Source organism: Felis catus, chromosome B2, assembly GCF_018350175.1.
Source record: "Felis catus isolate Fca126 chromosome B2, F.catus_Fca126_mat1.0, whole genome shotgun sequence".
Classification (NCBI taxonomy): Eukaryota; Metazoa; Chordata; class Mammalia; order Carnivora; family Felidae; genus Felis; species Felis catus.
The window spans coordinates 28,371,250-28,387,751 of NC_058372.1; the positions used below are offsets into that span (position 1 = coordinate 28,371,250).

Here is a 16,502-nt window from a genome sequence, read left to right on the forward strand (position 1 = left end):
CAGTTGTCAGGCATGGAGGGGCAGTGTTGGGTGTAAGCAGGTCCCACCTCCACTGGGGGTCCCTGAAGCCCCACCATCTTTGTGATGGGGAGAGAAATGGCAACACCGCAGTCTCTCCTCCACAGACCAGGTATCTCGAAGCATGCTGTTCAAGCAGCCCTCAGAGAGTAGCAGACAGTCAGCCCATGCCTCCTAAGCATTTGGCTGGGATGCAAAACCTGATGTCTTAAGGAGCCCTGCAGGTGGATTCTGTTCTGGTGTAGCGCCACTTAGCCGATAAAGGGCCTTTGACTGGGGCCTGCAGGGTCTTTCATCCTTGGGGGGGCTGTAAAGCCTCTTCCCACAGTACTGGAGGAAAGGGACTGGTGTCTCCCAGTGCTCACCTGAGATTGCTACTGCACCCCGGGGTGGCTCTCCTCTCCCCAGATATGCACACACAGCCGATGAAAGTGGGCACTTTTGAAAACTCCAGTGTTCAGCTCCTGAATCTATTTGCAAAATAGAAACTGGCACTCTCTGTATTTCTCCTTCTCCAGTCCATGATCCAGAGAGGTTTTTCTCTTGTATGAGCAATATACCGTAATTCCACAACCTTTCTCTCCTTTTTGTCTTTCCACAGAAAGGTTTCCCTCCCCTGTATGCCTACACTGCCATTTTATCTCCCTCAATTCACATACATGCACCTCTGTCCTGCCACGCTGTTTTCCTTCACCTGTGGAGATTTTTCCGTCACTCTGCAGATTGATTTTCTGGGTGTTCCAAGTGACCTGACCTCAATACAGCTGCGTTTGAGGGGCAAGGGAAATCCCAGTCCCCCTACTTCTCCACCATCTTAATCAGCAAAAAGTTTTTAAAATAGTAAATTAGAAAATTTAAATTAGAAACATTAAAATTAATGATTTTTTAAAACTATTTTGAGTAAGTTGAAGACAACTATATAGAAATTGAGGAAATGAGAGACATGCTTCGGTGTTTGTTTTCCAGCACCTGTCTGATGTGCACACAGCACAGGTCAGGCTGTATGCTCTAAGAATATCTTTTGATGTGCATATTGCTGCTTAAGAGGATGTAATGGTAGATTGTCCCAAGTATTATTTGCCCCTACATCAGAAATGCTACCCTCCTGGTGTATTCTATATTTCTATAAGTTATTACCAACTCTTTGAAGTACTTTAAAAGGTGCTCCCCAGTTCTAATTTGTTAAGAATTTAGTGAGTACATCTATTGCTGGTTGCATAATTACTGAATTAGTACCCTGTTTTTTTCTTAAGAAAGCTTTTCTCAGTGCCCTTAGAAGTGCCTCATAAGTACTCCCTCTCTGCCTTAATAGCCATATTCTTTTAATGTTTTATCAAAGTTTTCTTGCCTTTCTTCCCTATTAGACTGTGATTTCTGTAATAGAATTTTTTTTCATTTAACTTTCATTCATCACTATTAGATAGTGCCTAAATTATGGGAAGACCTTATCCTTGCAAAGTAGGGTCAAGAAAACTTAGTTAACATCTTTGTTCATCAGCTGGTGTGAACAGGGCTTAAGTGAAAATTGAGCATGTTGAAATTAATTAACTAATAATAATAATAGCTGAGAACATTTATGATGTACTTTAAATGTGCTACATAAGTTTCATACATTATCTTTTTCAATTCTTACAAAATTTATTTGGTACTCTTGACCTCAGTTCTGCTTTGTTAGACGTTAATATTGGCACTCCACTTTCTCTTTGTTTCATTATCTATCTGCCCTTTCATTTATTTTGAACCATTAAAAAAATTGAAGTATAGATTATATGTAGTAAAACACACAAAATTAAGTGTGCATTGATAGGTAACTTGTTTACCTATACCTTGTGTGTGTATACACACACACACATATAGATAGATAGATAGATAGATAGATAGATAGATAGATAGATAGATAGATTTTCCTCATGCCCCATTCCAGTCAGTAGGCACCTTCTCACCACTGTTTTGATTTCTGTTAGCATATATTAGTTTTGCCTGTTCTTTAACTTCATGTAAAATGGAACCAGTTACTAATCTTTTATGTCTAGCTGCTTTGCTCCAGCTTAATAATTTTTTAGATCCATCCAAATTGTTGCATGTATAAGTAATTTCTTTTCTTTTCTTGCTAAGTTTGGATAACTCAGTTTTGTTTAATCATTCTCATTGTAACAGACAGTAGGTTATTTCCAGTTTGAGGATTTTATGATAAACTTGCTATGAACATTGCTGTGAAAGTCTTTTGTGGACATTTGTACTCTTTCATCTTAGATATAAACCTAGAAGTGGAATTGATGGTCATGGGTTGAAATTCTGAATAGTTTTCCAGACTGGGTGTGTCATTTCATTGCTCATTTTATAGCTGTGTATGAGTATTCCTTTTGCTCCATGTTGTTCTTACAAACACTTAATATTTTATCATTCTTTTTTTTAATTTTAGCTAATTCTGTTGCTTTCTCTGATAAATAATATTATTAAGCACTTATTCTTATACATTTAGGTATTCTTATTCAGATACCTTCTTTTTGGAAGTGCTTCTTCAAATCATTTGCCTATAGTTTAATTGGATTGTTCACCTTTCTATGAGTGATTTTTAGAAATCTGCATGTAAATTCTTTGTCAGATATATATATTTTTTTTCTATGGCTTGTTGTTTTGTTTTCACAATGCTATCTTCTGAGTAGAAATTTTCAGTTTTGATGAGGTCCAATTTATCATTTAGAACCCTGTCAAAAATCTTTACCTACTCAAGCGTACTGAATATTTTTTCCCAGAAGCTTTGTAGATTTAACTGTTATATTCAGGTGTGTGATCTATTCTGTTTCTTAATTTAATTTAATTTTAGAGAGCAAGAGAGGAAACCTGTGAGCAGAGGAGACAGGCAAAGAGAGAGAGAATCTTAAGCAAGCTCCATGCTTAGTGTGGAGCCTGATGCAGGCCTCTATCCCACAACCCTGGGATCGTGACCTGAGCTGAATCAACCGACTGAGCCACCCAGATGCCCCTGATCTATTTTTTATTAAGTATTACATGGTGTTAATATTATGTTATTATTTTATAGATATATATTAGAGTATTTCTTGAAAAAAAAACAGTTTTCTTTCCTGATATTTTTTACTATAGTGCATGGACTAGGATCTCTGGTACAATTTTGAATTAAATGGTGAGAAGGGACACTTATCAAGTCCATTTTTGTCATCTATTGAGAGAATTCCACTTCTTTATAACTTATTTGTAGATTGTAGTTGTAATTGTCATACTTACTAACATTACACTATAATAACCCTTTAAAGAACCCACTTTTCGCATTGTTTTTTTCCTCTAATAATAATCTTAAAAAAAAATTGATATCTCTTCTTAATTTTTCCTTGTACTTTCTATGAATTTAATTTTCTTTTTCTTGCTGTCTGAGGGAGAAGATTAAAGCATTTATTTTAACCTTCTCTTCCTATGAAACTTTTTTTTTCTAATTAATGCATTTTTAGTTATAAAACCCACTGCTGTATCTCTGTCACATAGATTTTGATATGTTGTATTTTCGTTGTCATTATAGATTGTTATTAGTATTTCCTTTTTGGATGCCTCCTCTCTTTCAGGTATTAGCATTTGCATTTCACATGTCTGGAATATCTCTAATCATCTTGTAGGTTTATGTTTCTAACTATTAGAAAAAGAGAGATGAGGGAGGCTAGAAGGGAACTCAAAGTTCATTGCCTGCCACTGTTATCCTCAATTGTTCATCCGTCTTAGTCTGATATATTTACTATTGTTAGATGTCAACCCTTTCTCAAGTGTATGGTGATATATATTCTTTGAATCTTTGCATGGCCAGAAACCTGTTTCTTAGACTCTGTTAAATGAATGACATCTTGGCTTAATATAGTATTCCATTCCTGTGGATATTATTCCAATGACTTTAAGTTCTAGTGTTGCATCTGAAAAATCTGATGTCAAACTGATTATTCTTTTTAAGTAATTTATTTTTTTGAGCTGGAAGCTTAAAAATTTTCTCTCTCTTTTTTAAATATTTAGAAATTAGGCACTTAAACGTTTTTTGCAGTATCTCATATGTCTAGCCTGGAACCCAGCAAGCCTATTCAAATTGCAAAGTCAGTCTGTAGATCTAGATATTTTATTCTATTTGGTTTTTTTTTTAATTTAAATTTTAGTTATTTAAGATACAGTGCAATATTGGTTTCAGGAGTAGGATTCAGTGATTCATCACTTACATACAACACCCAGTGTTCATCACAACAAGTGCCTTCCTTAATACCCGTCTAGCCCATCTCCCACAATTATCCCTCCATCAACCCAGTTTGTTGTCTATCATTAACAGTCTCTTGTGCTTTGTTTCATTTCTTCTCTTTTTTCCCCCTCTTCCCATAGATTCACCTGTTTTATTTCCTAAATTCCACATGAGTGAAATCATATAGTATTTGTCTTTTTTCTGATTGACCTATTTTGCTTAGCCTAATACATTCTAGCTCCATCCACATCATTGCAAATGGCAAGATGTCATTCTTTTTGATGTCCGAGTAATATTTCATTTTTTGTATATACCACAGATGTGGTATATTTATCCATTCATCAGTTGATAGACATATGGGCTCTCTCTGTAGGTTAGCTATTGTTGATAATGCTGCTGTAAACATTGGCATGAATATACCCCTTTGAATCTGTATTTTTGAATCATTTGGATAAATACTATTAGTGCAATTGCTTGATTGTAGGGTAGTTCTATTTTTTAGTTTTTTTTAATGACCTCCATACTGTTCTCCAGAGTGGCTGCACCATTTTGCATTCCCACCAACAATGTAAGAGGGTTCCCCTTTCTCCACGTCCTCACCAACACCCGTTGTTTCTTGTGTTGTTAATTTTAAGCCATTCCGACAGGTGTAAGGTGGTATGTCATTGTGGTTTTGAGATTTCCCTGATGATGAGTGATGTTGAGCATTTTTATGTGTCTGTTAGCCATCTGGATGTCTTCTTTGAAAAGTGTCTATTCATGTCCTCTGCCCATTTCTTAACTGGGTTATTTGTTTTTTGGGTGTTGAGTTTGATAAGTTCTTTATAGATTTTGGATACTAACCCTTTATCTGATATGTCATTCGCAAATACCTTCTCCCATTCCGTCGGTTGCCTTTTAGTTTTCTTGTTTATTTCCTTCACTGTGCAGAAGCTTTTTATTTTGATGACGTCCCAGTAGTTAATTTTTGCTTTGGTTTTCCTTCTCTCAGGAAACATATCTAGTAAGAAGTTGCTACAGCCAATGTCAAAGATGTTACTGTCTGTAACCTCTAGGATTTTGATGGCTTCTTGTCTCACATTTAGGACTTTCATCCATTTTGAATTTATTTTTGAGCATGGTGTAAGAAAGTGGTCCAGTTTCATTCTTCTGCGTCATCCTGTTTTTCCAGCACCATTTGTTGAAGAGACTTTTTTCCTTTGGTTATTCTTTCCTGCTTTGTCGAAGATGAGTTGACCATAAAGTTGTGAGTCCATTCTGGGTTTTCTATTTTGTTCCATTGATCTGTGTGTCTATTTTTATGCCAGTACCATACTGTCTTGATGATTACAGCATTGTAATATAGCTTGAAATCTGGAATTGGATGCCTCCAGTTTTGTTTTTCTTTTTCAGGATTGCTTTGGCTATTCAGGGTCTTTTGTGGTTCCATACAAATTTTAGGATTGTTTGATCTGGCTCTGCAAAGAATGCTAGTGGTATTTTGATAGGGATTACATCAAATGTGTAGATTGCTTTGGCTAGTATATTCATTTCAACAGTGTTTGTTCTTCTAATTCATGAGTATGGAATACTTTTCCATTTTTTTGTGTCCTCTTCAATCTCTTTCATAAGTCTTCTATAGTTTTCAGAGTACAGATCTTTTACCTCTTTAGGTTTATTCCTAGATATCTTATTGGTTTTGGTGCAACTGTAAATGGGATCGATTCCTTGATTTCTTTTTCTGCTGCTTTGTTATTGGTGTATAGAAATGCAACAGATTTCTGTACGTTGATTTCATGTCCTATGACTTTGCTGAATTCATGTGTTAGGTCTAACAATTGTTTGGTGGAGTCTTTCAGGTTTTCTACATATACTGTTACGTCATCTGTAAATAGTGAAAGTTTGACTTCTTCCTTGCAGATTTGGATGCCTTTTATTTCTTTTTGTTGTCTGATTGCTGAGGCTAAGACTTCTTTATTATGTATTATATACTAATGGTGACAGTGGACATCCTTGTCTTTTTCCTCACCTAAGAGTGAAGGCTCTCAGTTTTTCCCCATTGAGGATGGTATTAACTGTGGGTCTTTCATACATGGCCTTTATAATGTTAATGTATGTTCCTTCTATCCCCACTTTCTTGAGGGTTTTTACTGAGAAAGGATGCTGTATTTTGTCAAATGCTTTTTCTGCATCTTTTGACAGGATCATATGGTTCTTATCCTTTCTTTTATTAATGTGATGTATCATGTTGATTGATTTGTGAATGTTGAACCAGCCCTGCAGTCCAGCAATGAATTCCACTTGATCATGGTGAATAATTCTTTTAATGTACTGTTGAATTTGATTTGCTAGTATCTTGTTGAGACTTTCTGCATCCATCATCAGGGATATTGACCTAAATTCTCCTTTTAAGTGGGCTCTTTGATTTTGGAATCAAGGTTATTCTGGCTTTGTAAGAATGAGTTTGGAAGTTTTCCTTCTATTTTGGGGGGATAGTTTGAGAAGAATTGATGTTAACTCTTCTTTAAATGTCTGATAGAATTCCCCTTGGAAGTCATCTGGCTCAGGATTCTTGTTTGTTGGGAGATTTTTGATAACCGATTCAATTTCTTTGCTGGTTATGGGTCTGTCCAAATTTTCTATTTATTCCTGTTTCAGTTGTAATTTGTATGTTTCTAGGAATTTGTCCATTTCTTCCAGATTGCCCAATTTGTTGGCATATAATGTTTCATGGTGTTCTCTTACAACTGTTTTTATTTCTGTGATGTTCATTGTGATCTCTCCTCTTTCATCCATGCTTTTATCTTTTGGGTCCTTTCTCTTTTCTTTTTGATATGTCTGACTAGGGGGTTTAACAATTTTGTTAATTCTTTAAAGAACCATCTCTTAGTTTTGTTGATCTGTTACACTGTTTTTTGTTTGTTTCTGTATCATTTATTTCTGCTCTAATCTTTATTCCCCGTCTTCTGCTGACTTTAGGTTTTATTTGCTGTTTCTTTTCTAGCTTCTTTAGGTGTAAGTTTAGATCATATATTTGTGACCTTTTTTGCTTCTAGAGATAGGCCTGAATTGCAATATACTTTCCTCTTAGCCTTTGCTGCATCCCAAAGGTTTTGGACTGTCATGTTTTCATTTGCATTTGCTTCCATGTATTTTTTTTAAATTTCTTCTTTAATTTTCTGGTTAATCCATTCATTGTTTAGTAGGTTGTTCTTTAACCTCCATGTATGTGAGGGCTTTCCAAATTTTTTCTTGTGGTTTACACCAAATTTCATAGCATTGTGATCTGAAAATATGCATACTATGATCTCCGTCTTTTTGCACTTGTTGAGGACTGATTTATGACCCTGTGTGTGACCTATTCCAGAGAATTTCCCATGCGCACTCAAAAAGAATGTGTATTCTGCTTTAGGATGAAAGTTCTGTATATATCTGTTAAGTCTATTGGGTCCAGTGTGTTGCTCAAATCCATTGGTTCCTTGTTGATTTTCTGCTCAGATAATCTGCCCATTGCTATAATTTGGGTGTTAAAGTCCCCTATTATTGTTGTTTTATTATCAGTGAGTTTCTTTATGTTTGTTATTAGTTGATTTATGTATTTTAGTTCTTCCATGTTAGGGACATAAATTCTTGCACTTGTTAGGTTTTCCTGATGCATAGACCCCTTAATTATGATATAATGTTCTTCTTCGTCTCTTGTTACAGTGTTTGTTTTAAAATCTGGTTTGTCTGATATAAGTATGGGTACTACTGCTTTCTCTTGATGTCCATTAGCATGATAGATGTTTTTCCATCCCTTCTCTTTCAATCTGCAGGTGTCTTTAGGTCTAAAATGAGTCTCTCGTAGGCAGTACATAGATGGCTCCTGTTTTTTGTATCCATTCTGTTACCCTATGTAAATGTAGTCCTTTTACATTCATAGTGATTATTGAAAGATTGAATTTAGTGCCATTGTATTGCCTGTATAGTTGATGTTTCTGGTGATCCTCTCTGGTCCTTTCTAAGGACCTTTTCTCAAAGAGTCCCCCTTAAAACTTCTTGCAGGGCTAGTTTAGTGGTCACAAATTCCTTTAGTGTTTGTCTGGGAAATTCTTTATCTCTCTTTCTATTCTGAATGACAGCCTTGCTAGATTAGGAATTCTTCACTGCATATTTTTCCAATTCAGCACACTGAATGTATCCTGCCACTTCTCTCTGGCCTGCCAAGTTTCTGTGGACAGTTCTGCTACAACCTGATCTTTCTTCCTTTGTAGGTTAAGGACTTTTCTTCCCTTGTCGCTTTCATGATGCTTTCTTTCTCTCTGTGTTTTGTGAATTTGACTATGATATGCCTTGATGATAACTGGCTCTTGTTGAATTTTTTTTTAATGTTTGTTTATTTTATTTTTTTTTCCATTTTTTTTAAGTTTATTTTTTTTTATATGAAGTTTATTGACAAATTGGTTTCCATACAACACCCAGTGCTCATCCCAAAAGGTGCCCTCCTCAATACCCATCACCCACCCTCTCCTCCCTCCCACCCCCCATCAACCCTCAGTTGGTTCTCAGTTTTTAAGAGTTTCTTATGCTTTGGCTCTCTCCCACTCTAACCTGTTTTTTTTTTTTCTTTCCCCTACCCCATGGGTTCCTGTTAATTTCTCAGGGTCCACATAAGAGTGAAACCATATGGTATCTGTCTTTCTCTGTATGGCTTATTTCACTTAGCATCACACTCTCCAGTTCCATCCACGTTGCTACAAAAGGCCATATTTCATTTTTTCTCATTGCCACGTAGTACTCCATTGTGTATATAAACCACAATTTCTTTATCCATTCATCAGTTGATGGACATTTAGGCTCTTTCCATAATTTGGCTATTGTTGAGAGTGCTGCTATGAACATTGGGGTACAAGTGGCCCTATGCATCAGTACTCCTGTATCCCTTGGATAAATTCCTAGCAGTGCTATTGCTGGGTCATAGGGGAGGTCTATTTTTAATTTTCTGAGGAACCTCCACACTGCTTTCCAGAGCGGCTGCACCAATTTGCATTCCCACCAACAGTGCAAGAGGGTTCCCGTTTCTCCACATCCTCTCCAGCATCTAGAGTCTCCTGATTTGTTCATTTTGGCCACTCTGACTGGCGTGAGGTGATACCTGAGTGTGGTTTTGATTTGTATTTCCCTGATAAGGAGCGACGCTGAACATCTTTTCATGTGCCTGTTGGCCATCCGGATGTCTTCTTTAGAGAAGTGTCTATTCATGTTTTCTGCCCATTTCTTCACTGGGTTATTTGTTTTTCGGGTGTGGAGTTTGGTGAGCTCTTTATAGATTTTGGATACTAGCCCTTTGTCCGATATGTCCTTTGCGAATATCTTTTCCCATTCCGTTGGTTGCCTTTTAGTTTTGTTGGTTGTTTCCTTTGCTGTGCAGAAGCTTTTTATCTTCATAAGGTCCCAGTATTTTACTTTTGCTTTTAATTCCCTTGCCTTTGGGGATGTGTCGAGTAAGAGATTGCTACGGCTGAGGTCAGAGAGGTCTTTTCCTGCTTTCTCCTCTAAGGTTTTGATGGTTTCCTGTCTCACATTTAGGTCCTTTATCCATTTTGAGTTTATTTTTGTGAATGGTGTGAGAAAGTGGTCTAGTTTCAACCTTCTGCATGTTGCTGTCCAGTTCTCCCAGCACCATTTGCTAAAGAGGCTGTCTTTTTTCCATTGGATGTTCTTTCCTGCTTTGTCAAAGATGAGTTGGCCATACGTTTGTGGGTCTAGTTCTGGGGTTTCTATTCTATTCCATTGGTCTATGTGTCTGTTTTTGTGCCAATACCACGCTGTCTTGATGATGACAGCTTTGTAGTAGAGGTTAAAGTCTGGGATTGTGATGCCTCCTGCTTTGGTCTTCTTCTTCAAAATTCCTTTGGCTATTCGGGGCCTTTTGCGGTTCCATATGAATTTTAGGATTGCTTGTTCTAGTTTGGAGAAGAATGCTGGTGCAATTTTGATTGGGATTGCATTGAATGTGTAGATAGCTTTGGGTAGTATTGACATTTTGACAATATTTATTTTTCCAATCCATGAGCAGGGAATGTCTTTCCATTTGTTTAAATCTTCTTCAATTTCCTTCATAAGCTTTCTATAGTTTTCAGCATACAGATCCTTTACCTCTTTGGTTAGATTTATTCCTAGGTATTTTATGCTTCTTGGTGCAATTGTGAATGGGATCAGTTTCTTTATTTGTCTTTCTGTTGCTTCATTGTTAGTGTATAGGAATGCAACTGATTTCTGTACATTGATCTTGTATCCTGCAACTTTGCTGAATTCAGGTATCAGTTCTAGTAGACTTTTGGTGGAGTCTATCGGATTTTCCATGTATAATATCATGTCATCTGCAGAAAGCGAAAGCTTGACTTCATCTTTGCCAATTTTAATGCCTTTGATTTCCTTTTGTTGTCTGATTGCTGATGCTAGAGCTTCCAGCACTATGTTAAACAGCAGTAATGTTTGTTTATTTACTTTTGAGAGAGAGAGAGCACAAGTGGAGGAAGGGCAGAGAGAGAGAGGGAGACAGAGAATCCAAAGCAGGCTTTAAGCTCTCAGTGCAGAGCCTGATGTGGGGCTTGAGACCATGAATTGTGAGATCATGACCTGAGCCGAAGTCAGATGCTTAATCATCTGAACCACCCAGGTGCCCCAACTTTTGTTGAACTTAATGGGAGGTCTCTGTGTTTCTTGGATTTTGATGTCTTGGTCCTTCCCCAAATTAGGGAAGTTTTCAGCTATAATATGTTCACATAAACCTTGTGCTTCTTTTTCTCTCTCTTCATCTTCTGAGACTCCTATGATATGAATGTTATTAGGTTTTAATAAATCACTGAGTTCCTAAGTCTGTCTTTGTGATCCCTGACTTTTGTTTCCCTCCTCTTTTCAGCTTCATTATTTTCCATAATTTTGTGTTCTGTATCACTAATTTGCTCCTCTGCCTTGTCTATTCTCGTTTTTATGGCCTCCTTTTGGGTTTACATCTATCTTGGTGATAGCATTTTTAATTTTGGCCTGACTAGATTTTAGTTCTTATATCTCTGCATAAAGGGATTCTCTGGGGTCTTATATGCTTTTTTCAAGCCCAGCTAGTATCCTTACAATCGTGTTTTTATTTTTTATTTGTTTTGACAGAGAGAGAGTGAGTAAGTGCTAGCGGGGGGCAGGGGCAAAAGGAGAGAATCCCAAGGAGGCTCCGCTCCACCAGCACATAGCCTGACCCAAGGCTTGAACTCACAAACCATGAGATCATGACCTGAGCTGAAACCAAGAATCAGACACTTAACTCATTGAGCCACGCAGGTGCCCCATAAATCATGATTTTAAATTTTAGTTTAGGCATCTTACTTATATCTGCATTGATAAGATTCCTGGCTGTCATTTGTCCTGTTCTTTCATTTGAGATGAACTCCTCTGTCTTGTCATTTTGGAGGAAGAAAAAATGATGATGATGATGATGATGATGATGATAGTAACAATAATAATAATAAATAGAATGAAATAAAAAATTAAACATCTTTTAAAAAATCAAATAAAGGAAGCTAGATCCTAGGTGTGTTTTGGTCTGCTTGTTAAGAGAAGCTTGATAGAATATAGGTATAAGAAAAAAGCAGAAAATGGGGCACCTGGGAGGCTCAGTCTGTTAAGCATCCTCCTTTAGCTCAGATCATGATCTCACAGCTCATGAGTTCAAGCCCTGTATCGGGCTCCCTGCCAACAGCTCAGAGCCTGGAGCCTGCTTCCAATGGATTTTGATGTCTCCCTCTCTCTCTCTGCTCCTCTCCTGCTTGCACTCTGTCTTTCTTTTTCAAAAATAAATAAACATTAAAAAAAAATGTTTAAAAGAATAAAGAAGAAAAGACATTAAAATTTAAAAAAAACTAAAAGTTGAAATAAATATATAAAATAAAATTTAAAAAATTTGCTCTTTCTGTATCAAAGAAACAAAAGAAAACAACACCAACAACAATAACAACAACAACAAAAAAGAAGCAAAATTCAAACAAACAAAAAGGAACCCGAGTGAATCTAGATCCAGTTTCTCCTAGTGCTGAAATTTTGCAATACTCTATGTATAGTAGACTGAGCACATGGAAGGGATTTGTGCTGGTCCTGTTGGGGAGGATACTGCCACTTAGTTTCTCAGGTCAGCTTGCTACAGTGGAGCTGTACCTGGAGTGGGCAGTGTGGCTTTGGTGTAATGGCTCCATTCTCTGTTTGGTGGTGCTGTTTAGCTCACTGGAGTCTGTCCCTGTTGGGCTAATGGTGAAACTGGCTCTGCCAACTCTCAAATCTCCAGAGGAGGAAGTTGTTAGTATTCTCACTGACAGAGGATTACCTCTCCTGTGTTCCCTGCTTCTGTCAGCTCCCCACCTACCCCAGAGTTGTTCACCTACCAGTTGGTGCCTCCTTCCACAGTTTTACCTCAGGCTTGGCTGCTTCAAAACACTGCACTTAAAAAAACCCTGAGGTTTGGACTCAAAATGATCCTCTGGGGGAGGGTCTCCCCGCACTGAGACCAGGAAATGATCATGCATCTGTGCAGCAGCAGCAGCTCAGACTTCAGGGTAAATTGCAATATACAGCTGGTGCGAGGGTTTGCTGCCCTCAGCCAGCATCTTTGTTCTTATATGGGTGAACATAGAAGCTTGATGGGATGGTGCCTGCCCGGTCTTTTGCCTCGCAGAGGCCTTATCGCCACTACCAAATGCACTCTAAGCAGGGGAAGTGCTTCTCCCTATGCCACCCAGGGGATCTCAGACTGTACTGTCTGCTCCTAGGCCTCTGCCCTGCTTTCTTAGTGGAGCACTGCCAGGCACTGACCTCTGAAACTTCAGACTCTGTGTTCCACTGTGTATAAAAAACTTGTAGTATTGGAACGCTTTCCTTTTTTCTCTGCCATTGATATTGGGGAACAATTTTCTTGTGCAGTCCCCTGTGCATGTATTCACTCTTTCTCTCTAGCTGCATTCATGGGGAATACTTTCTTGAGCAAAGATGACACACTGCACTCTCCCCATCTCTCTTTGTTCCTCTCCTTCCCCTCTGCATCACTGCAGCTCTTCTCTCCCCCAGTTCACCTCTCCACACCAGGTACCAGCCCTGTTTTGTCCCTCAAATTAGGCAGATTGTTCTATTAATCCTCAGATCGATTTCCTAGGTGTTCAAAATGGTTCGTTGTTCTAGCTGTGTTCGAGGGCCAAGACGAGCCCAGGAGCCTCTTACTAGTCTGCCTTCTTAACTCCGCCCCACTATTGCTTGTTTATTATCTCTTCTGTGACCGCTCATATTATCCTATTTGAATTTCTGTCTCTTTGCATATAAGAGTTCCTGGATCTAAGTCTCTTCCTTCCTAATTTCCACCCCTTTACATTTTACTCAGTGCTTTGAAGTACTTATTACACTCAATTTCAGTCTCAGTAGTGACCATTGGTTGCTCCAATTAATGTACTCAGTTGTTAGCTTTTTGAAATCATGTGTATTATCTCCATAAAGTCTTGTGTTGTATTGTACATTAATCTCCTTAAATGTTTTCATTATTTTTCTAAGTTCAAGTTGTTGCTTGTCTTTTCTACATCTGAATTTTACTTCTTCACAGATATTCCTGTTTATAGCTGCTAGACTATGTGGTGTAGAGGCAGACAGATCACCAATAGTCCACTGCAGAGGCCCTGGGGCCCACAGATTCTTTACTCTCAAATTTAGGACTCTACCTACCTACTCTGCAACGTCTTGGCCTCTTGAGTACCAGTGAGACCAGGCACAGACTTGTAGGACTGAGGCTACCTTCCTTACCCTGTTCTATTCCCACTACCAGCAGGAACTTGCAGTTCATGTAGGCTGAACTTTCTGTGTATAGTCCATATGTGGTAATTAGTTCTTGTTAAATACCTGTGGTCTTTGTTACTGAAAATAAATAAAAATCATGATTTTTGTAGGAAAAATTATAAGTATTTTTAAAATATACTGAAGTATTTCTATTATTTGACTTTTTCCTTCATGCTCAAATAGACAACTCACAGTTTTTCTTTATTATGTGTTTACAGGTTAGCATGGTCTCATTGAAAGAATTAGACCAAAGACTCTTTGAAAATTACATTGAGTTGAAAGCAGATCCTATCGTTGGCTCCTTAGAACCTGGAATTTATGCAGGCTATTTTGATTGGAAAGACTGCCTGCCACCAACAGGTAAATGGTTTCAATTTACTGAAGTTCTCTAAAAGTAGTCTAGTACATCTAGAGTAATAAATATGGATACGATATTATCAATCAGTATATTCTTTTTTTTTTAAGTTTATTTATTTTGAGAGAGAGCACGATTGCCAAGGAGGGGCAGAGATAGAGGGAGAAGGAGAGAATCCCAAGCAGGCTCCATAATGACAGTGCAGAGCCTGATGCGGGGCCCAGACCCACAAACTGTGAGATCATGACCTGAGCCAAAATCAAGAGTCAGTCACTTAGCCAACTTAGTCACCCAGGTGCCCCTCAATTAGCATATTCTTAAAATGCTTTTCTTTTATTCACATTTTTTCTCATATTTACTCAGGGATTAGTTTGATTTTAACGTTTTACTAGCTTAAACCCATTTTTGATAGTTTGGATATTAGTGTACTTTATATTATTAATATTTAAGACTTAAAATTATTCCTGAATTCCAGAAGATAATTAGTTACACCTTATAGTATTCAATCATTTTAGTAACATGTACCTTTTTCCCGCGATGTGGCTTCATTGCATAGATATACCATGAGTGACAGTTTTATATGATAACTTTGTGACTATCATCCAAAAATTTAAGAAATCTGGTCACTTCTATATATGACCTAATTATTAATGCTGAAAAGGTGAAAGATAGAGGAAAAATGTGTAAGAGTATGATCATTATAGTAATTTAGCAAAGAAAATTGGACCACAGAAGGATGATTGACACAGTTCCAGTATTATTTCTGTGACATCAAATGAAGTCATTTAAATCACTTCATGATACATATTTTAAAAATAACTATTGCTTGCTGAATCAAACTTCTTGATGCGTCAAATGTTTATGATTATGTGTGGATTATGTGTAGATTGAAATAGTGTGAAATACGTAAAACCAGGCTCCCTATTAACCTTTTTTATAAGAACCTTACATAGAAATGGTCATGTTGATATTAGGCATAGATTCTGTTTAGATGTATATATGTAGATATAGCAGTGAATTGTTAATAGGCTTGAGTTAATTTTCATTCTTTTACCTAATTGTTTAAACCCTTTTTTTTTTATTGTGTAGTGCATTTCTTAGATGGTGATTAAATTGTTTAATCTTTAAATACCTTTGGATTTTTATTGTGTGGTGTTAATATTAGGTGATAACATAATTTTGATGCTAGAAGTCAAAACTAAAAACCATAATCATTAAATTAAAGATATTTGGGGCACCTGGGTGGCTCGGTCAGTTGGGCATCCGACTTCGGCTCAGGTCATGATCTCATGGCTCAGTTTGAGCCCCATGTTGGGCTCTGTGCTGATGGCTTGGAGCCTGGAGCCTGCTTCGGATTCTCTCTCTGCCCCTCCCCTGCTTGCACTCTGTATCTGTCTCTCTCTCAAAAATAAATAAACATTTTAAAAAAAAAGATATTTTATGTGACTATATAAGTATTTGATTTTCTGACAATCATTATAGTCATATGAGTCCTTCTGCCTACAGCTGGCCATAATTAATCTTTTTTCCTTAAACTCTGTTACTTTTCTATACACATACTTTGTCCAAACTGGATTATAGTTCACGTCCAAATGTATCCTTTGATAATTCTTTTTTTTTAAGTGTATTTATTTATCTTTAGAGAGAGAGAGAACACACACACTTGAGCATGAGTGAGGAAGTTTTAGAAAAAAGGAGAGAGAATCCCAAGCAGGCTCTGTACTGTTACTATGGAGCCTGACATGGGGCTCAAACCCACGAACCATGAGATCATGACCTGAGCCAAAATCAAGATTCAGATGCCTAACCGACTGATCTACCCAGGTGCCTCCAAATATATCCTTTTAAAGTTTAACTCAAATTCTGTTCATATTTTACAATCCTTGCAGTATCTTCCCATTATATTTACAGTAAAATGTGCAAAACAGGACAGGGCAGGCCCTTGACTGGTGCCCTGGTTGCTTGGCCCATCATCCATGAGTGTACTCCATGGTCTCTCTCCAGCTGCACTTTAGCACAGTGAGCCTTTTTGTTGCCCATATCTTATTGTTTCCAAATCCTTCCACCTTACCCCTTCAA

The 16,502-nt window shown here is 37.5% G+C and overlaps 1 protein-coding gene across 2 annotated transcripts in view; it reads left to right on the forward strand.

The window, feature by feature from the left end:
• The window catches only part of EXOC2 (exocyst complex component 2), a 283,378-nt gene that overhangs the window by 195,558 nt on the left and 71,318 nt on the right, over nucleotides 1-16,502 (forward strand). For both annotated transcript variants that reach the window (XM_006931507.5, XM_003985860.5), the window contains exon 23: nucleotides 14,287-14,428. In XM_006931507.5, the coding sequence (XP_006931569.1) occupies nucleotides 14,287-14,428 (142 nt within the window). The remainder of the gene's footprint in view (nucleotides 1-14,286; nucleotides 14,429-16,502) is intronic.